Consider the following 22,945-nt stretch of genomic DNA (forward strand, 5'->3'; position numbering starts at 1 on the left):
GTTTTTCTCTCTTACCTCCAGTAGAAAAAGCTTGAACTAAATCTACGAAGATACATTCATGCCAAAAAAGATCACTCCTAGATTGTCCTTTTTGGCATAAAAGTATTTACATAGAGTTATCTGGCTAACACTGTACTACAATATGCATATTTTTTAACTTTTACATAGAGCTAAATCGACATAATATTGTAAAGAAATGTTATTTTTCATTTTCACCGGCCAATAGTAGAGAAATCTGTGAAACATCATTGTGGTAAAAATGTTCACTACACCCCTAGATGAATTCCTTGAGGGGTACAGTTTTCAAAATGGGGCCACTTCTTGTACCTCTGGGGCTCTGCAAATGTGTCATGGCAAATGAAAACCAATCCAGCAAAATTTACACTACAAATGCCAACTGATGCTCCTTCCTGGCTGATCACTGCCGTGCACCCAAATGGTATTGCTGTACTTTGCAGAAATTGGATGAGTGACAAATTGTGCTTTTTGTTTCCTCTTCTATTACTTCTTGTTAAAAATCATACTTTTAGTCACTAATATCATTTTTATGCATTTTTGTTTATAAAAAACAAAAATTTTTCTTTGAAGTGAAATTGCATGAAGTGTATAGAGTGCAATTATGTATCTACTTTCAGAAAATAAAGTACAGGGGCTGAATATCAGCTTTTTATTTTTGAATTTAGACTTTAGAGGTTAACGTAAAAAGTGCAAAAATTGTCCTGGCACAAAAGAGTAAAAAGGGGTTGTCAGTTAAACAATTGATGATTCCATAGGACAGGTTATCAGTATGATATTGGTGAGGTTTCTAAACACGTCACCCCAAGCAGTAAGCTTAAATCTGATCTGGCAGTGGTATCGGCTGGATATAACTGGTGTAGAAGATCATGGAACACAACAGCCCTCTGAATTGCTTAGTGGTGACTGCCTAGCATTTATCACCCATTCTCTTGAATTCACTTGAATGGGAGATAAACTGCAGTATTCGAAAATGGCCACTAAGTAAAGTACAGGTCTGCCCTTACATCGCTTATATCCGGCTGCTGCCAGAGAAGAGGTCAGCTGATTGATCGAGGTCCTACATCTGGTCCCCACACCAATCTCGTATTGATATATTGGGCAGCACGGTGGCTCAGTGGTTAGCACTGTTGCTTTGCAGCTCTGGGACCCTGGATTCAAATCCCACCAAGGACAACATCTGCAAGGAGTTTGTATGTTCTCCCCATGTTTGTGTGGGTTTCCTCCGGTTTCCTCCCACACTCCAAAGACTTACTGATAGGGAATCTAGATTATGAGCCCCAATGAGGACAGTGCCAATAATTTCTGTAAGTGCTGTGGAATTAGTGGCGCTAAATAAATGAGTTTAAGAACTAGATCCCAGAAAGATGCTTTACTAAAAATGTATTTTGATGCTTTAAGCCCCCATACACCTTAGACTAAATTCGACTTAACCAACCGATATCAGCAGGATTGTCTGACAGTCTAATGTGTATGGGGTGTATCCGTTTTTTAGATTATCCCATTGTGTTAGTTTCGCCATTGTTCCATCATCTGCATTGTTTGTAGGATTTTTGTGTACTCCCTCCTCACACCTGCCTACAACATTTCATAACCGAAGAGACAGACTCTAAAATAGATTTACAAGCATTTGGGAAAGACATGTAAATTTGAATCCGCAAAATGTAAAGTTCCGTTGTTTTACAGCGGTAAGCTAAAAAGCAAGCCAAGTGTTGTGCAATTTACTGCCTCTCTGGTTATGTATACGATTGTTTATAAGTGAGTTCTCAAAACTAGACTGAAAGAATATACAAATAAGCCCCTGGAATTACTGATGGAAACAATCCAGTTGATTTCAGTGGGATTTATTATAAATCTGCTTCTGAATTATTTATGATCCTGTTCCAAAGCCAGAAGGACAAAATATCTGCTAATTTGGTGGCATGCTTTTGTGCAGTATGCTAAAATATCAATGTATAACATGATTCAGAAATGATACAGAGGCTTTTATTATAATCTGATAGTGTCATTTTACAACAAGTAGGTAAATCAGGTATTCACTGTAGATGAAGAAGGAAGAATCACTCGTATGGCTGGATTACTCCTCTGTGTACAATGCAGACTCCTGACTGTGCTCTGTTGACTTGTATTTTCCGTTATTCTACACCACAAAAAGTATGGAAACTGTCACAGTAAACTATGTAAAAAAAAAAAACTCACCAAGCAGGGGTGTAACTATAGCAGAGTGCAGACTGTGAAAATGCACAAAGTGCTTAAGGAGGCCTGGCTACTCATCAACTACATGGCCGAACAGTGTTATAGATGCTGCCCGGACTTCCTCTTCATGTTCAATTCGACAGAACGTGGAGATAGTGACGCCGATGCTGATTGGGCTCCGGCGTCATATGTCACAACAACAGCACCAGAGCTCCGGGACCGTGAGTGCCGACACCGCTGGAACAGCACTGGCACGTGAGGTGAGTATAAGCTTTTTTTATTTCATCGGGGCCAAACATTTAGATCAAGAAGGGGTTGTCCTAGTAGTGGACAAGCCCTTTAATATTATCAATGATACAATGTAATCAGTAGTCGAGATATACACTCATAACAGTAACTTTCTCAAAAAACCTTATTAAACTTTGCAAAATGGCCAGAGATAAAAGGAAAGGAGGAGACTATGGAATGAAAAGGGATACGCAAAAGGGAATAGAGGAAGAGAGTCCGATTCTAGAGAGAACCGAAAAGGGGTAGAGCGAGAGGGGCGTAAGGAAGAAGGGCGATGTAGATAATAGAAGGGGAAAATGAAAAAAGACTCACCTAAATGGGCATCTGTCCATTATTTATATGGAAAGGAAAAAGATATGGAAACAGAAAAGCTCATGTAGGAGTCAACCAAGTGGAATTCCTGTGACTCTCTGATAATGATCCAAGGAGCCTAAGTGCCTGAAACTTTGCCCACTGTACCGCAAACTTTGTCAGTTAGTTCCTCCATTCTAAGAGTATCATTTAGCTCCGCAAGAAATTCAGCACGAGTAGGTGGTTCCCTTTGTTTCCAATGCCTAGAGATCAGTCTCCTAGCTGCCGATAGGATGTATCTAAACAAACCAGTGGCCAGGATGTCGCTAAGAGATAGAAGGGCTAAAGCCATAGGTGACCTCATGAGACACTTTTGATAAATTTGGCACAAAGAAAGTCATTGGCTTCAATTAATAAAAGCAATTTTGCCAGAATTTGGGCATAAATCGCTTTGAAAAATCGCAAAGTTTTCTGTTGCTTTTGGGCGTTGACCTGAGCTCTGCCAAAATTGGCACAGTGGGGTGTGTGTGTGTGTGTGTGTGTGTGTGTGTGTGTGTGTTGGGTGACACCACATCTCCTCTAATTCATGAAGAGCTGTAGCATTTTATACCCTTGAAATCTTACTCTAGTAAGATTTCTGGTGTGGCTCACATAGGCGCACAACACTTGTGAGATGCTCCAGATTCATTAAGAGGTGTGCACCTCTTAATGAATCAGTAGCGTCTGACTCTAGCACACCTCCTCATCAAGACTGGAAAAAGGATTGACGGTCTTGATGAATCGGGACTAATTTGTTTCATTAGTTTTGCTGAGTTTAGTTGTTGCTGTTACATCCTGAGAAATGCAGCTGCAAAATGGCCAATGGCAACATTTTTTAGAATAGTTCTATCCAGCGTTGAAAGCTATATGGTTACTTCTTTAATAAATACAGTGCCTACAAGTAGTATTCAACCCCCTGCAGATTTAGCTGGTTGACACATGCGGAATTAACTTGGCATTGTGACATTTGTACTGTAGATCAGCCTGGAAGTGGGAAATGCACTGCAGCAAATTTAGTTTTTGCTTTTTTTTTTTTTTTTTTTTTTTTTTTTTTTTTTTTTAAACGTTAAAAGTTAATTCAGAGTGTCATTTATTATTCAACCCCTCAAACCACAAGAATTCTGTTTGGTCCCCCTAAAGTATTAAGAAGTATTTCAGGCACCAAGAATAATGAGCTTCACATGTGTGGATTAAAGATCTCTTTTGCCAGCCTTTTCTGACTATTTAAGACCCTCCCCAAACTTGTGAACAGCACTCAGACATGGTCAACATGGGAAAGACAAAGTAGCATTCCAAGGCCATCAGAGACAAGATCGTGGAGGGTCACAAGGCTGGCAAGGGGTACAAAACCCTTTCCAAGGAGTTGGGCCTACCTGTCTCCACTGTTGGGAGCATCATCCGTAAGTGGAAGGCTTATGGAACTACTGTTAGCCTTCCACGGCCTGGACAGCCTTTGAAAGTGTCCTCCCGTGCCGAGGCCAGGCTTGTCCGAAGAGTCAAGGCTAACCCAAGGACAACAAGGAAGGAGCTCCGGGAAGATCTCTTGGCAGTGGGGACATTGGTTTCAGTCAATACCATAAGTAACGTACTCCACCGCAATGGTCTCCGTTCTAGACGAGCCCGTAAGGTACCTTTACTTTCAAAGCGTCATGTCAAGGCTCGTCTACAGTTTGCTCATGATCACTTGGAGGACTCTGAGACAGACTGGTTCAAGGTTCTATGGTCTGATGAGACCAAGATCGAGATCTTTGGTGCCAACAACACACGTGACGTTTGGAGACTGGATGGCACTGCATACGACCCCAAGAATACCATCCCTACAGTCAAGCATGGTGGTGGCAGCATCATGCTGTGGGGCTGTTTCTCTGCCAAGGGGCCTGGCCATCTGGTCCGCATCCATGGGAAGATGGATAGCATGGCCTACCTGGAGATTTTGGCCAAGAACCTCCGCTGCTCCATCAAGGATCTTAAGATGGGTCGTAATTTCATCTTCCAACAAGACAACGACCCAAAGCACACAGCCAAGAAAACCAAGGCCTGGTTCAAGAGGGAAAAAGTCAAGGTGTTGGAGTGGCCTAGTCAGTCTCCTGACCTTAACCCAATTGAAAACTTGTGGAAGGAGCTCAAGAATAAAGTCCACATGAGACACCCAAAGAACCTAGATAACTTGGAGAAGATCTGCATGGAGGAGTGGGCCAAGATAACTCCACAGACCTGTGCCGGCCTGATCAGGTCTTATAAAAGACGATTATTAGCTGTAATTGCAAACAAGGGTTATTCCACAAAATATTAAACATAGGGGTTGAATAATAATTGACCCACACTTTTATGTTTAAAAATTAATAAAATTCAACTGAGCAACATAACTTTTTGGTTTGTAAGATTTATGCTTCTGTTCATAAAACCTACTCTCGTTTGCAGTTTGAAGGCTCTAACTTATTTGCATCTTATCAAACCAGCTAAATCTGCAGGGGGTTGAATACTACTTGTAGGCACTGTATGATTTTATTAAATATATTGTATGTATGTATACAGACTGCAATCCCTAGACTAACAGCAGGTGTTCTGACCAGAACTAACAGCCATATAGGCATATGTGAGGCATACAGTGGCTTGCAAAAGTATTCTCCCCTCTTGGCTTTTTACTTATTTAGTTACATTACAACCTGTGTTTAAATATTTTTGTAATCCAATTTGTGTGATGCTTTAGCACTATATAGTCTACTAGATGGTGGCCCGATTCTAATGCATCGGGTATTCTAGAATAGGTATGCGGCCGACGGGGCGCAATTAGCAAAGCGGTGTTTACATTTTGCGCCAAAATCGCTGATTGGTCGCGTTCGGCAACCGCGACCAATCAGCAAAGCGGTGTTTAAATTTGGCGGCAATATTGGTGATTGGTCGCGGGCGGCGGCCGCGACCAATCAGCGAACCGTGTTAGTGAGGACTGGAGAGCGTGTTTAAATTTGGCACCAAAATCGCTGATTAGTCACGACCAATCAGCAGAGCGGTGTTTAAATTTGGCGCCAAAATCGCTGATTGTTCGCGGCTGACGGCCGTGACCAATCAGCAGAGTGAGGTTTAAATTTGGCGCCAATACTGCTGATTGGTCACGGCCGGCGACCGCGACCAATCAGCAGAGTGGGGTTTAAATTTTGCGCCAATACTGCTGATTGATCTCGGCCAGCGACCGCGATCAATCAGCAGAGGGTTGTTTAAATTTGGCGCCAATCTCGCTGATTGTACGCGTCTGGCGTCCGCGACAAATTAGCACAGCAGTGTTTAAATGTCGCGGCAAGATCGGTGATTGGTCGCGGCCGCTATTTAAATGTGGCGCCCAAATCGGTGATTGGTCACGGTCAGCGGCCGCAACCAATCAGCAGAGCAGTGTTTAACTTTAGCGCCAAGATCACTGATTGGTCTCGTGCGGAGAGCGCGACCAATCAGCGAATCGTATTGGTGAGGAGCGGGGAGCGGAATCGTATTAGTGAGGAACGAGGGAGCGCCGCTGCCTGTGCGGGTACTTCCGCTGCGAGAACCCGGGACATGAGCGACTGCTCGCAGCAGAAGTATCCCGACCCGCAGCGCTGCTCCCTGGTCCTCCCTTCACACCCTAGCCGCTTATGTCTCCACAGTATCCGCATAGTGTTACAAAGGTCCGGACATTTGTGTGAAAAATCGCTGATTGCTCGTTGGCGCTGCCCGCGACCAATCACCGATTTGGGCGCCAAATTTAAATATCGGCCGCGACCAATCACCGATCTTGGCTCCACATTTAAACGCCGCTGTTCTGATTGGTCGCGGCCGATATTTGAATTTGGCGCCCAAATCGGTGATTGGTCGCGGGCAGCGCCAGCGACCAATCAGCGATTTTTAACACAAATGTCCGGACCTTTGTAACACCATGCGGATACTGTGGGGACATCAGCGGCTAGGGTGTGAAAGGAGGACCGGGGAGCGGCGCTGCGAGTCCGGATACTTCTGCTGCGAGCAGTCGCTCATCTCCCGGCTTCTCGGAGTGGAAGTATCCGCACAGGCAGCGGCGCTCCCCGGTCCTCACTAATACGATTCCGCTCCCCGCTCACCAATACGATTCGCTGATTGGTCGCGCTCTCCACACGCGACCAATCAGTGATCTTGGCGCTAAAGTTAAACACCGCTGTGCTGATTGGTCGCCGACGCTGTGCGCGACCAATCACCGATTTGGGCGGCACATTTAAATAGCGTCCGCGACCAATCAGTACAGCGGTGTTTAAATGTGGAGCCAAGATCGGTGATTGGTCGCGGCCAATATTTAAATTTGGCGACCAAATCGGTGATTGGTCACGGGCAGCGTCCGCAACCAATCAGCACAGTAGTGTTTAACTTTGGCCGCAAGATCAGTGATTGGTCGCGGGCCAAGTCCGCGACCAATCAACGATTTGTGCAGCACATTTAAATAGCGGCCGCGACCAATTGGACCCGCAGCGCCGCTGCCCGGTCCTCCCTTCACGCCCTAGCCGCATGGATGTTAGCGGCGCTGCCTGTGCGGATACTTCCGCTCCGAGAACCCGGGACATGAGCAGGCGCTCGCAGCAGAAGTATCCGGACCCGCAGCGCCGCTCCCCGGTCCTCCCTTCACACCCTAGCGGCTGATGTCCCCACAGTATCTGCATGGTGTTACAAAGGTCCGGACATTTGTGTTAAAAAAACGCTGATTGGTCGCTGGCGCTGCCCGCGACCAATCACCGATTTGGGCGCCAAATTTAAATACCGGCCGCGACCAATCACCGATCTTGGCTCCACATTTAAACACCGCTGTGCTGATTGGTCGCGGCCGATATTTGAATTTGGCGCCCAAATCGGTGATTGATCGCGGGCAGCGCCAGCGACCAATCAGCGATTTTTAACACAAATGTCCGGACCTTTGTAACACTATGCGGATACTGTGGGGACATCAGCGGCTAGGGTGTGAAGGGAGGACCGGGGAGCGGCGCTGCGGGTCGGGATACTTCTGCTGCGAGCAGTCGCTCATCTCCCGGCTTCTCGGAGTGGAAGTATCCGCACAGGCAGCGGCGCTCCCCGGTCCTCACTAATACGATTCCGCTCCCCGCTCACCAATACGATTCGCTGATTGGTCGCGTGCGGAGAGCGCGACCAATCAGTGATCTTGGCGCTAAAGTTAAACACCGCTGTGCTGATTGGTCGCCGACGCTGTGCACGACCAATCACCGATTTGGGCGGCACATTTAAATAGCGTCCGCGACCAATCAGTACAGCAGTGTTTAAATGTGGAGCCAAGATCGGTGATTGGTCGCGGCCGATATTTAAATTTGGCGCCGAAATCGGTGATTGGTCACGGGCAGCGCCAGCGAATAATCAGCGTTTTTTAACACAAATGTCCGGACCTTTGTAACACCATGCAGATACTGTGGGGACATCAGCGGCTAGGGTGTGAAGGGAGGACCGGGGAGCGGCGCTGCGGGTCCGGATACTTCTGCTCCGAGCGCCCGCTCATGTCCCGGGTTCTTGCAGCGGAAGTATCCGCACAGGCAGCGCCGCTGACATCCAATTGGTCGCGGACGCTATTTAAAATTGCCGCACAAATCGGTGATTGGTCGCTGTCTTGGCCCGCGACCAATGACTGATCTTGGCGCCAAAGTTAAACACTATTGTGCTGATTGGTCGCGGACGCCGACCGCGACCAATCACCGATTTGGGCGCCAAATTTAAGTATCGGCCGCGACCAATCACCGATTTGGGCGCCAAATTTAAATATCGGCCGCGACCAATCACCGATCTTGGCTCCACATTTAAACACCGCTGTGGTGATTGGTCGCGGCCGATATTTAAATTTGGCGCCCAAATCGGTGATTGGTCGCGGGCAGCGTCGGCGACCAATCAGCACAATAGTGTTTAAGTTTTGCGCTAAGATCAGTGATTGGTCAGGTCCGAAGACCGCGACCAATCATCGAATCGTCTTGGTGAGGACCGGGGAGCTGCTCTGCCTGTGCGGGTACTTACGCTGCGAGAACCCGGGACATGAGCGGGCTCTCGCAGGAGAAGTATCCCGACCCGCAGCGCCGCTCCCCGGTCCTCCCTTCCGCATGGAGGTCAGCGGCGCCGGCGGTCCTTTCGCTGCTACCGGCGCTCATCTCCCGGCTGCATCTCTGTCCCGCAGATGGGTCCGGCGGTCGGGTTCCTTCTGCTGTTGCCGGTCATCTCCCGGCTGCATCGCCGCTCAGCTCCGTCCCGCAGATGAGCCGCTAACGGCCGCCATCTTTTTTCTGAAATCCCCCTGCGCTGATTGGCCGCTGCCGGACCAATGAGCGACGCGGGATTTCCTGGACACACAGACACACAGACCGACAGACGGGATAAGACGATTATATATATATATAGATGTTGGTGAAGTGAAATGAGAAAGTATATAGGTATAAATTAAATTTATAAATTTATAAGATCAAATAACTAAAAATTGTCATGTGCATATGTATTCACCCCTTTTGCTATGAAGACCCTAAACATTTCTGGTGCAGGCAATTACCTTCATAAGTCATATGTTTAGTGAAAGGAAGTCCACCTGTGTGCAATCTAAGTGTCACAATGTATGTTAGTATATACACAGGTTTTCTGAAAGGCCAGGGAGGCTGCAACACTATTAAGCAAGAGGCACTACTAACCAAACAACACCATGAAGACCAAGGAGATCTCCAAACAAGTCAGCGGCAAAGTTATTGAGAAGCACAAGTCAGGGTTGAGATATAAAAAAAATATCCCAATGTCTGATGATCCCCCAGAGCACCAACAAATCCATTATCATCAAATGGAAAGAACATGGTACCACAACAAACCTGCCAAGAAAGGGCTGCCCACCAAAACTCTCAGCCAGGGCAAGGAGGGCATTTAGCAGAGAGGCAGCACAGAGACCAAAGGTAACCCTGAAGGAGCTGCAGAGACTGGAGTATCTGTTCATACGACCACAGTAAGCTGTATTCACCATAGAGGTGGCCTTTATGGAAGAGTGGGCAGAAAAAAACCTTTAGTTACAAAAATTGTAAGGCTCGTTTTGAGTTTTCCAAAAGACATGTAGGAGACTCCCCAAATTTATGGAGGAAGGTGATGTGGTCAGATGAGACCATAATTGAACTTTTTGGCCACCAAAGTAAACACTGTCTGGCGCCAAACCAACACAGCTCTTCACCCCAAGAACACCATCCCCACAGTGAAACATGGTTGTGGCAGCATCATGCTGTGGGGATGTTTTTCGGCAGCAGGGACCGGGAAAATGGTTCCAGTCGAGGGGAAGATGGATGGTACAAAAGACAGCTATATTCTTGAGCAAAACCTGTTTCAGTCTGTCAGTAATTTGATAGTGGGATGGAAGTTCACCTTCCAACAAGACAATGACCCAAAGCGTACTGCTAAAGCAACACTCGAGTGGTTTAAGGGGAAACGTGTAAATGTTTTGGATTGGCCTAGTCAAAGCCCAGACCTTAGTCCAATTGAGAATCAGTGGTCAGACTTGAAGATTGCTGTTCCCAAGGGGAAACCATCAAACTTGAAGGATCTGGAGCAGTTTTGCCTTAAGGAATGAACAGAAATCCTACTGGCGAAATGTGTAAAGCTCATAGAGACTTATCAAAAGCGACTTGCAGCTGTGATTGCTGCATAAGGAGGCCCTACAAAGTACTGACTTTAGGGGCTGAATAGTTATGCACACTGAAGTTTTCAGTTATTTTGTCCTATTTGTTGTTTGCTTCACATTAAAAAGAAAAACAAATGTTCACAGTTGTAGGCATGTTCTTTACATGAACTGATGTAAACCCTAAAAAAACCTGTGAAATTCCAGGTTGTGAGGTAGCAAAACATAAAAAATGCCAAGGGGGTGAATACTTTTGCAAGCCACTGTATGTTAGTTCTGATCAAGAGACCTCCTGTTGGTCTTGGGATTGTGGTCCAGACACAGAGTCTGAAAAAGGTAGATGTGAATGCAGCCACAAAGATAAATTGTAGGACGCATACACATGTCCTGTCAAAGATGTAGTAATACATACACCAGTATGTATTGTCACGTGTTCAGTTATTTCAATTAATATTGTGAAATATTTTTATTTCTTTATCTCTAGTGTTTAGTCATAATGAATTAAATTGTATCTTCAAAAATATTGAAATTGCAGAAGAGCTTGGTGGTTGCTCCTGTTTTAATTGATAAGCCATGAAAAATGCCCACAGAAAAAAGCCCACAGCCGTGAATGCCCACAGGAAAGTTGCCCACACAGAAAATTGCCCACATGGGCAAAATAACAACAGTTTATTAAAGAGAGCTAAGGCTGTATTCACACATAGAAAACTGAGTACATTCCGGTACAGCTAGTGTCACACTGTACACAGGCTGCAGCGCGATATAACATATTACAGGAAGGGGTGGGGTTGATAATAACGTTAAATTGGTACAGCCGAGGTCACACTGTACAGTGTACACAGTCTCTGGAGTGATATAACATATTACATGTTGGGGTAGAGGTGATAACTGTTGTGATTTTGTCTATGTGGGCAATTTTCTGTGGGCATTTTTCTTTTGGGCATTTTTCTGGTCATCTGAAAATGCATGTGAATCATACATCTACATCTAAGGCCACGGCCCCACTATCAGTATTTGGTCAGTATTCGGTCAGTATTTTTTCTCAGGAGTGGGAGCCAAAACCAGGTGAGAAACAATCAGAGAAAAGGTATAATAGAAACAAGTCACCAATTCTGCATTTATCACCCACTCCTGGTTTTGGCTCCCACTCCTGAGAAAAAATACTGACCGAATACTGACCAAATACTGATAGTGGGGCCGTGGCCTTACCTTTACTATAGCATACATGCTGTTTGTAATTGCAGCATATGTTCCCCTCACTAGCAGAATATTTTGGAAATACTTTATACAGGTGTCATGGAGCCTTTAACATGATACTCACAATAATAATAATGTGAGTAATGGGCCCCCAGGAAGCTGCTCTGAGTAATCACAGTGCTGACTTCTCTGCCACGTGCATTCCTAAAAGGTCACTTTGTTTTATATATTTGAATTCTTTTCCTTTCTTCAAGGTTGAAGGCACATTATGCGTCTTATGAACCACTGCTGAGGCAGCTACATGAAAAATACCAAACTGTCCTGCGGCAGAAGATGCTGACTAGTCTAGAAAGGGATCGAGCTGTTGGAGAGGTGATAAGTTTGCTTTATTAATTGCACATGACTTAATATAATTATTTGAAGTCTTTTTTAGAGCGATGGCATTATACACAAAGCTATTTTACAGTCCTTTCATTGTGATTGACCGGTTCCCAGTGTTCAAACCCATAACCATTACATATGGATAAGGACAGAACCCTTTAATCTGGATCTTTAATTTTGTGTAAATGAGGGTGAGATAAATGAGTGTTTTTAATATAGCAGCTCACATATGTGCTTAAGGAGACATTTACTAGAATTTTGGTGCAATTTACGCTAAAAATAAAGGAAACCTTACTTACATGCCTTGCACAGCAGTTATTATGTTGTTAAATGGAATCTGTCTTCAGTTTTTTGCAGCATGATGTAGGGGCAGAGACCCTGATTCCAGCGATACATCACTTTATCATTCAGTTATGATAAAATCTCAGTTTTATCTGCTGCAGATCTAGATTGGCAGCTGCCTGTTTATGGTATATTAATCAAAACTACAGCAAGCAGCCTAGTAAGTGATACATCGCTAGAATCAGGGTCTCCGCCCCTACATCGTGTTGCTCTCAGATAAGGTGGTAAAAGCCTGGCAACAGATTCCCTTTGAGATGCTTTGTCTCTGGTTCATCATTATGTTTGCACCTTCTTTTTGAGTCAAGTTGATTCAAATGGTGACTTAGACTTATTTTTGTGCTGTATTCATTATTTAATTAGCATTTAATTTTCATTATTTAATTCCTTGGTTTTATCTCTGGGTTTTTTTTTTACTACGTCAGCATGTTTTTTCTTATCCAGATGATTTAGTCTAATTCATCATTTGTGACTTTTTGAAATAGTTGCAACATTTTTGTGAAATTATACTTTAGCACCGTACTGGGTTGCAAAATCTATTTCATTTTATTTTTGAGCAGTTGAAGACTGACATACAATGTTTTAAAGAATTACATGACTCTAAAAAAATCACAAAAAGGTCGAAGAAATTAGCAAGAATCTTTGATTTTGTGTAAAATTGATCTAGCCGTATATGCTATATTGTTAGAATTTTGCACAAAAAATGGCATTGAATACAAAACAATAAAGAAGTTTCTTAAAAAACATGTAAATGGTAAGCCGGGGCCTTTATGTGGTTCGCCCCATGAGGAACATTGCTTCTATTAAAAGTAGTGTTGCTTCCTTGGAAAGGGACACAAAGTAAACTAATAAGTGGTATTAGCTTAAACTAGACTGTCTGAAAATGCACCAAATTTATCAACCAGTATAAGTTCTGGGATAAATCTGGCACATTTTAAAGGGAACCTGTCACCATAAAAATACAGTCCTATCTGCAGGCCGCATATTACAAAGCAGGGGGAGCTGAGCGGATTGATACATAGTTTTGTGAGAAAAGATTCAGTATTACATATGTATTAATCATTTAAACGTTTTGTCTTTCTGGGATCTTTGGTCCAATGGTCGGTCCTATCAGTGACTGACCGCTTTCTATGTATAAGTGTCCATATAGATATAGCTGTCAGTCACTGGTAGGACCGCCCACTGGACCAATCAGTGACTGACCGCTTTCTATGTATAAGTGTCCATATAGATATAGCTGTCAGTCACTGATAGGACCGCCCACTGGACCGAAAATCCCAGAAAGAGCTGAGCATTAAATGGTGAAAACACTGGTTATACTGAATCTTTTCTCACATAACTATATATCAATCTACTCAGCTTCCCCTGCTCTATAACATGGTGCCTGCAGATTGGATTGCATTTTTATGGTTACCGGCTCCCTTTAAGACGGTCTTGTATAAGTTTACAATATCTTAAAATTAACAACACACATACAAAGAAAAACTGAATGTTGGACAAGTGAACATTACCATGATTATTTCATGACACAGATAAAAACACTCATCACAAACAGAACCAAATAATGATTTCATAAATTGCATTGGAACAGTAGAAAATAATGTGCGAATAGCAAACACAAAGTAGATATTTGCGAATATCTCGCTTGGGTAAAAAGTCAGTAGAAAAAAAAAACAATAGCTGGTACAGTTAATTTGCATGAGAAAGTCCAGAACCAAGAGCCCAAATGGACAAAGCACATTTTATCAATGGCTTCATCTGGGGTGCACTTTCTTTTGTCTGTTTGTGCTCTTGGTTCTAGATTTTCTTGCGCAAATTGTACCAGTATATTTTTTTTCATTGGCTTCTTTATATACACAAGTGAGATACTAACCTTTATGATTTTTGATAGAAATGAGCGGAGCTGACAAAATTCGACTTTGCTAAATCGCACGGGTTTTACGAGGAAATTCGGTTCTCAGTGAAGTTATTCTTCGCAAATTGAATGTCCCTTATTATGCTCGAGGGCGTTTCTAGACCCCAGAACATAATAACCGGTGCCCCTCCACTGCTCATTACCCCACGTCTGTCCCTCTGAACCCCCTCTTCTATCCCCCGTGGCAAACCACATCTCTTGGCCTGTATTACATATTTTAATGAATGCATTGTACGTATATTACTTATCTAATACCGATAGTGAAATAAAGAAAACTGTAGAATGGGTCTTTCAATCGGCTTACAGTAGCCTGGTATTTCCAATTATTTCCTTCTGTTTTCTAGCACTGAGTCTGACAGGACTCTAACATGGCTGTAATTATGAGTTTTTGGACTTTTATGCTTCATTTAACAAAGTCCATTTTAAATTCCCAAGTGTTAGGTTTGATCCCATTCCTGCTGGATTAATGACAATTTACAGAAATTAGTCGTTCTGGATAAGCAGTTTTCCAAGTCTGTATTCTTTCCCTGCATTTTCCTGATAGAAAATTATTTTCAGATTGTAATTGCATGTATGAACAAAACTGTTCTAACAGATTAAAAGGAAGGAAATTGAATGTGTTTCTCATCTCACTCAGATGCTTCAGAAGTTGAATTTCTTTTTTTTTTTCAATTATGTTTTGTTCAAAATCCTCCATGTGATTTTTTTTCCTCTTTCCAGGTGACTGGTCTGCAGGCTACCTTAAAGAATTTAGAATCTGGACATAAAGTGGATCTCCCTGTGAAAAAGGGTATTATATTTATCTGTCTGTGTCTGTCTATCTATCTGTTCGGTCTAATCTATCTATTAAGTCTCCTGTCTGTTTCCTGATCAGTTAATTTAAGGACACAATACTGTTTTTTACACAATAAAAACACCACTTTTTTTTAAAAAAAGACAAAAAACTGCCGTAATTATCTGATTGATGCGGTTTCAGATATTAGACTCCTACCGATTTGATATTGATTTCCTATCAGGTCTTTAATTTACTTCTAGTGGAAAACCCCTTAAAACATTTTTTAGAAATAGATTGCAAAGTGCAATAAGGTCTTACCCAAGTAATGGTGAGTGAACAACGGTAATGTGCTCACCTGATAGGGTTATTTGTGCTATAACTACTAATATTGCACGATTGTCAGCTGCTGCATCATGCACTAATGTGTGTGAAACAGACAGTTTTACATGTGGTTGTCCTGAGGAAGGAGTCAGTTTGACTTTGAAACGCGTTGCCATTAAACCACTGTTCTTCAATTACATTCGCTGATCCTCTTTTGGAATCGGCACCGCATACGAAGACCACATCCCATGGTTTATGGTATGTTTGAAACATTTCTTAACAGTTTCAGACATGCCTTTTCAAATCCTAATAGAATGCGCCACTTTCTCCATCCCTCATGACAGCACCAACGGAGAGAGGGGATCCGCCCTTCAAGGACAGGAAACCTACAGATAAAAAGGGCGGTACCTCTCCCCGCATCAGTTGGTTTTCTGTCCTTGACGAGGGACCTGCAGTGTGCGGTACCTGCAAGAAGAAAAGAAGATTACCTGACGAAGATCCAGGCCTGGCCGGTCCGATCCAGGCAGCGGGGGTTCCCTGCCTCGGCCTGGCGCAGTCTCCTGAAGGGTCCGGTGGGCCTGCAGGGTTAGCGGTGGAGCGCGGTCGCGGCATCACGCTGTGGTGCCAGACTTCCGGGTGTCCCTTCTGCACATGCGCGGGGACGCACCGGAGGCGCTTCCTGATGACGCGGCCGAGGTGACGTGGCTGAAAGGAGCTCCCGGCGCAAAGTCGGGGGGGAAAAAAAAAAAAGGATGTAGTACAAAGGATGTTAAGAAGGAAGCTCCCGCCCTTATAAAGGGAGCTCTGGCGCCAGTGAAATCCTGCACATCAACTGAGCAGCTCTCCAGATGGAGGGTGACATGGAGCAGGAGTCCGTGGAAGCTCCTCTTCAGCAGCCAGACAAAGATTCTTCCCGTCGTCACTGCCGTGGCAGTGGAAGCAGAAGATCCGGCAGGTCCACTCCGCGCAGCAGGGGCTCAAGCACGGCTTCGGCCTCCAAAGGAGATCCTTCGGCAGACCCGGTTCCTCCACCTACCTCGGTACCCCCTGGTCGCGTCTGATGGGTGAGTGATCTTCGTTAATGTTCACCCTTTTTAATTAGGGCACCCCTTTTACTTCTCTTTCAGGGAAGAAAGAGCATAAACAAGACTAAGCACAAGATTTGTGCCCTCTGCCTTGAAGAACTGCGTGCTCCATATACTAAACGTCTCTGCAGTTCTTGCATAGAGCAGACAATCTCGGAGGAAACTCCAAGATTCGCATCTGAGATCAGATCGACAGTTAAATCTGAGGTGCAGAATACCTTCAAATCTTTACAAAGGGGTCGGAAAAGGAAACATAAATCTAGAGCCACTTCCCCTGTTTCCATATCCTCTAGTTCAGAGGATGATGAGGGATCAGTATCTTCCTGCTCTTCCTCATGTTCCTCCTCGTCTCAGGAAGAGAAAGATGGACAGAATTGCTTCCCTGTAGATGAGACTAATAGTCTGATAAAAGCAGTTAGATCCACTATGGGGCTAATTGATGCATGTCCAGAAAAGACCGTAGAAGACATTATGTTTAGCGGGTTGGATCGGAAAAAGCGTAGAGTTTTTCCACTTAATGACAAAGTTCTGTCCCTAATTAAAAATGAATGGGATAGACCAGAAAGAAGGAATCTCTCTACCCCTAAGAGGAAGTACCCGTTTGATGACCCCGTCTGTTCCTTTTGGGAGAAAGCTCCGAAACTAGACGTGGCCATTGCTAAGGCCTCTAAGAAATTTGCCCTTCCCTTTGAAGACATGGGAGTTCTGAAGGATCCCCTGGATAAGAAGGCAGACTCCTTCTTGAAGGGACCTTGGGAATCCTTGGGGGAGGGGGGGGTCTCAAACCCTCTGTTGCCGCTACCTGCACAGCTAGGTCCCTTATGGTATGGCTTAGTCAATTAGAATCCAGACTTTGTGGAAAAGTGTCTAGGGATAAGGTTTTGGAGTCCATTCCCTTAATGCGTGGTGCAGCTGCCTTTCTGGCTGATGCTTCAGCTGACTGTCAGATTAGCAGCCAGGTCCGCAGCTTTCTCCAACGCTGGCCGGCGTGCACTGTGGCTTAAATGCTGGCCGGGAGACCTTCAAACAAAAATCTAATTATGTTCTATTCCCTGTGAGGGTGAGTTTCTATTTGGCCCCACACTAGATGGCAGTCTGGATAAAACAGGGGATAATAAGAAGCGTTTTCCCATCCTCTCCGTGCCATCATATAAAAGATCTTTTGGAGTAGGAAATTTATCCGTCGAAAGCCCCCTAAAGAGCAGGATAAGTGGGAAGATAAAAGGAAAAAGAACAGAGGATTTATGTTTGGGGGTCCCTCCAGTGATAATAGGAAGCCCTCCCAATGAGATTTTGCCCCAGGTGGGAGGAAGGTTGTCCCTCTTTCTTCCGGCCTGGGAGAAAATCTCCAGCAGTACCTGGATTTTGGTCCTGATGAAGTCAAGTCTAAAATTATGTTTCTTGAGAGTCCCCAGACAGAATGTGTTAATTATAATTACCCCTTAACAGACCTCAGTAGAGGAGCAGTTAGCGCTAGAACAGGAGGTGTTGGGTCTCGTACACAAGGCAGTCCTGCAGGAGGTTCCCCTCCTAGAAAGAGGAAAAGGTTTCTACTCTCCGTTGTTCATGGTGAAGAAACCAGACGGAACTTTCAGGACTATTGTCAATTTAAAGAAACTGAACAAGTCACTTTAATCTCAACCGTTCAAAATGGAGACAATAAAGACTGTTATAAAAATCTTGTTTCCAGATTGTTTTATGGCTGTCTTGGACTTGAAGGATGCCTACTATCATGTCCCCATTCACAAAGACTTTCGCAAATTCCTCAGGGTAGCGGTCTCGGTGCAAGGAAGAGTAAGACACTTCCAGTACACAGCTCTACCGTTCGGGCTCGCAATCGCCCCCAGAGTGTTTACCAAGTTGATATCAGAAGTGATGGCACACCTGAGGGAATGGGATATCCTGATTGTCCCATACCTGGATGATTTTTTGATTGTGGGCAACTCCATACTCCAGTGCAGGGAGCAGCTGGAGGAGGTAATGAGGTCCTTAATAGGGCTAGGCTGGCTATCCCGGCCATTTTAGAGTTTCTCCAAAGGGGTTTAGAGCAAGGTTTAGCCACAAGTACCCTGAAAGTCCAGGTTGCTGCATTGGGGGCTCTGTACAATTACAATTTAGCCGTTAACAGCTGGGTAGCTAGATTCATAAAAGCTTCCATTAGATGCAGACCCATCATTATTCAGAAAGTACCACCTTGGGTTTTAAATCTAGTCCTGTTAGCCTTAACAAAGCCACCGTTTGAACCCTTAGATAGCTCTTCTCTTAAGAATTTGTCCCTCAAAACAGCATTATTAGTAGCGTTGACTTCGGCCCGTAGGGTCAGCGATATTTAGGCCCTGTCCTCTGGCCCTCCTTTTACACAAATCCTGGAGGACAGAATCATTCTTAATCCAGACCCAGCCTATTTGCCTAAGATGGCGTCTCGATTCCACCGGTCCCAGGAGGTTGTTTTGCCATCTTTTTGTCCTAATCCAAAAAATACAGGGGAGACCTCCATAAGCTAGACGTCAGGAGGTGTTTATTGCATTATCTATCAGTCACCAGAGAGTGTAGGAAGGATAATGCTCTTTTTGTCTGTGTCCAGGGTCCTCGAAAGGGACTAAAAGCCTCAAGAGGTATGCTGGCGAGCTGGATAAGGGACTCCATCTACCTGGCATACTCCTCCAGAGGGTATCAGAGCTCACTCAACCAAAGCAGTGGCAACATCCTGGGCAGAAATATCTGATGTCTCCATAGAGAAAATATGTAAGGCGGCGACTGTCTTCCCCCTCTACTTTCTACAAACATTACCATCTAGATTTAACCTCTTCCTCTGACCTTACCTTTGGGAGAAGGGTTCTGGAGGCGGGGGTCCCTCCCTAATATACAATTCTATGTAATCCTCTCCGTTGGTGCTGTCATGGGGGAGGGAGAAAGACGTGGTTACTTACTGGTAAAGGGATTCCTCTGAGCCCATGACAGCACCCAGATATTCCCTCCCTGCACATGTGGTGAGCGCATTTATTTGTTAAGATTGTTTTAGTCGCAGGGTGTTCCTACTAAGCTTGGCAATGATGATGTTTTTGTTGTATTAACCTGGAGGTCCTCTCGTGCTCTGTAAACAACTGATTCGGGGAGAGGTACCGCCCTTTTTATCTGTAGGTTTCCTGTCCTCGAAGGGCGGATCCCCTCTCTCTGTTGGTGCTGTCATGGGCTCAGAGAAATCCCGTTACTGGTAAGTAACTACGTCTTTCCATTAGTGCATGAAAAGTCATTGATTCTTAACCTTAGGATAGTGATCCCAGGGCTCTCTGTGCTTACTACTTGCTGCTAGGATAGACACAGTAGCGGGAAGTGAGCACGGTTAGCGCCCTGCAGCGGATTAATTAACCCCTTACATTATGTGGTCATTAGTGCCGCAGTATGTAAGGGGTTTGACAGTGGGAGATCACCCCGTCACTGCAAAAAGCCTATGGTTGCTATTACAGTTGAAGGCCTATAAGTGATCTCTGGATCTGCCATTGATCAAAGTATACAGTAAAATAAATCATGCTTGATAATACGAACACTGTGGATAATGCACTGCACTACTTAAGTAACAAATTGTGTGTCACAGAAATCATGCTAGCCCATACTATTAAACTGTATTTATATTCATCATGCACTGAATATACCCCCCATAAATGTAAAAAACAATGCCAGAATTGCTTTCTTTTGTTCATCTTTCCTACAAAAAAAAAAGAAGAAAAACTGATCAAAAAGTCCTGTGTACCCCAAAATTTTACCATTAAAAACTAATGTTTGTGCGCAAAAAATCAGTCCTCCCGAATCTTTGTCTATAGAAAAATAAAAATGTTGGTAATGTCATTATCAGATCAACCTACAGAAAAAAAGTTTGCATGTCATGTATACTGAATGATGTTTAAAAAAGAAACAAACAACCCAGCATAAGTTTTGTTTTTTCTTTTTTTTTTGGTTCATTCCGCCTCCCCACCAAGAAGTGTAATAAAAAGTGATCAAATAGTCATATGTACCAAAAAAATGAGACCAATGAAAAATATATCTTGTGACACAAAGAATAAGCCATAATATATCTCTATTGATGGAAAAATGTTTAATGTATGACTCTGAGTATGGCAACACAAAAGCAAATGAGTTTTCTTCAAACAGTGTATTTTCTTTATTAAAAAAACACGACATAAATCTGATGTAGCCAATATCTTGCTGACCTGCAGAATAAAGTTAAACGTAAAATTTAAAATGTGAAAAAAAAATCCTGTTTTTTTTCTTTTATTTCTTCTCATAAAGTGTTATTAGAAGTTATCTATTAGATTTCATATACCCCAAAGTGGTGCCACTTACTCCTCTCACAAAAACACAAGTCCTCTTACATCTACATTGATGAAAAATGTAAATAATGTATAACTTCTGGAATGCAACGATGGGGAAAAAGAGTGGACATTAAAGAAATTTGCTCACTACTGGACAACCTCCTTTTTAATTGCTTAAAGGGGTATTCTCAGGTTACTAATTGAGTTGCTATTTCTATCTGCTGTTGTTCTACTGTAATGAGATTTTTTTTTATCTTGCATAGTCTACAACTTGTTTCCAAGGAGCTTGGCCACCAGAACCTGGCCATGTGTTTGCCAGCAGTTACATTCCAGGAGAGGAGTTAACTCCTAACATCTCAGTCAGCTATTTTCAGCTTTCCCTGTGAAAAGAAAAGAAAGGGCGCATGTGTAGACTCACAGGGCTATTTGCTGAATTTAAAAAGTGCCAGTACACTCACCTGTGAAGGTTGTGTACGTCTACACAACCAAGATTAAGCGTGTAATTAATGAGGCTCCGGGTCACCTCTATTTGTAGTACCGTCCTGTCGGTGTTTGCCTCGCAACTCCGTGCTCCTCAAGTGGTCACACGATCCTGCTGGACCAGATACCACGTCACCGCAGGTCCTCAGTAGTTTAACCCGGTGGTTGGATACCGCAGGTCCTCAAACATCCAAATAGACCAGGCCGCTCCTGCCGCTTTAGCTCCGCATGGAGATATCTCACAAGTAAACAATGGTGCAGCGGTCTCAGGGAGCGCCAAAGGAATACTGGACAATTTAGTAGATGTCAACCGACTTTTATTCTTCCTCCAATACCACTGCCACAACGCGTTTCAACGGTCTAAGCCGTCTTCATCAGGTGGGGTCCTTTTTAATTGCTTAAAGGGGTATTCTCAGGTTACTAATTGAGTTGCTATTTCTATCTGCTGTTGTTCTACTGTAATGAGATTTTTTTTTATCTTGCATAGTCTACAACTTGTTTCCAAGGAGCTTGGCCACCAGAACCTGGCCATGTGTTTGCCAGCAGTTACATTCCAGGAGAGGAGTTAACTCCTAACATCTCAGTCAGCTATTTTCAGCTTTCCCTTCATACTGACACCCAGCATCTCCGTTTCCAGAACAGTTCTCCTAATCACTGCTCTCACTGTCCTGAGCTGTGTGCTTTTTCAAAATCCCTGTCATCTCTATATTTAAATATACTGATAACAGTGTAGACTCAGAACAAGCACTGACAATTGATGTGTTGTAGGTACCCACCACCCCAAACAACCAGGATTTAAGGAGACTGCAGAGCTGTGAGCTGCTCAAAAGACAACTTGAGGATATCCTTTTAAAGAGAATCTGTTACTAGGTTTTGCTGCCTCATCTCAGAGAAGCATTTGATAAAATCACTGTTTTATCGGTGGCAGATCTAACAGTTCTCTGAATGCTGAGCTCTGTATTACTCTGCCCACACCACTGATTGGCATATTTCTTTGGTACTGTGCATAGACAAAAAATCCTAATTAGTGGTGGGGGCTGGGTTATATAGAACTCATGAATATTGAGAACTGCATGGCAACAGGTTTACTAGTCCTCTAGTGATGATCTCCTGCTGATAAATTAAGTGATTTTATTGAAAACACAGCAAGCAGTCCAGTAAATAAAACATTGCTGGAATCAGGGTCTCTGTCTCTACATTATGCTGCTTTCAGATTAGGTGGCAAAAACCTGATGACAGATTCCCTTTAAGTACCCCATATAAAATAAAGCATAAACTTGCCTCCTGGACCTGTTCCTGTGATGACTGTGCTGTGATTACCTCTTCAATTCCCGCTCTAACGTAATAGTAAACCCTGCTGCTGATCAGCGGCCACTAATTGGCTGCAGTAGTAATTTGACATAACAATGTCACTTGACCACTGGGAATTACAGCACCAACAATGCAGGAGTGGTGCTGGTCCGGGAGGTAAGTATGTGTTTTTTTATTTGATGTGAGGCCACTTAAGCAATTAACGGGTTGTCCAATAGTGGACAACACCTTTTAAGGCTAAAGTAGGCAATGTCCTTGTTGGGTTGACTTTCAGCAGAGGACTTTGAAAAGTGATCCTTTAATCGCGTCAATAATACATTGCAATACTTCTTTATGGCACTATTCTATGCCTTTTTAGTTTTGCACTTACAGGATAGA

General features: G+C 43.8%; 1 protein-coding gene across 1 annotated transcript in view; it reads left to right on the top strand.

Moving 5' to 3' along the window:
* SPAG16 (sperm associated antigen 16) overlaps positions 1 to 22,945 on the top strand; it is a 1,363,505-nt gene that overhangs the window by 100,828 nt on the left and 1,239,732 nt on the right. The window contains exons 7-8 of the mRNA XM_073646626.1: positions 11,905 to 12,022; positions 15,006 to 15,075. Of these exons, the coding sequence (XP_073502727.1) occupies positions 11,905 to 12,022; positions 15,006 to 15,075 (188 nt within the window). The remainder of the gene's footprint in view (positions 1 to 11,904; positions 12,023 to 15,005; positions 15,076 to 22,945) is intronic.

This window comes from Phyllobates terribilis, unplaced genomic scaffold (genome assembly GCF_046119375.1).
Source record: "Phyllobates terribilis strain yellow unplaced genomic scaffold, ASM4611937v1 Scaffold_9__5_contigs__length_417890890, whole genome shotgun sequence".
Taxonomy (NCBI): domain Eukaryota; kingdom Metazoa; phylum Chordata; class Amphibia; order Anura; family Dendrobatidae; genus Phyllobates; species Phyllobates terribilis.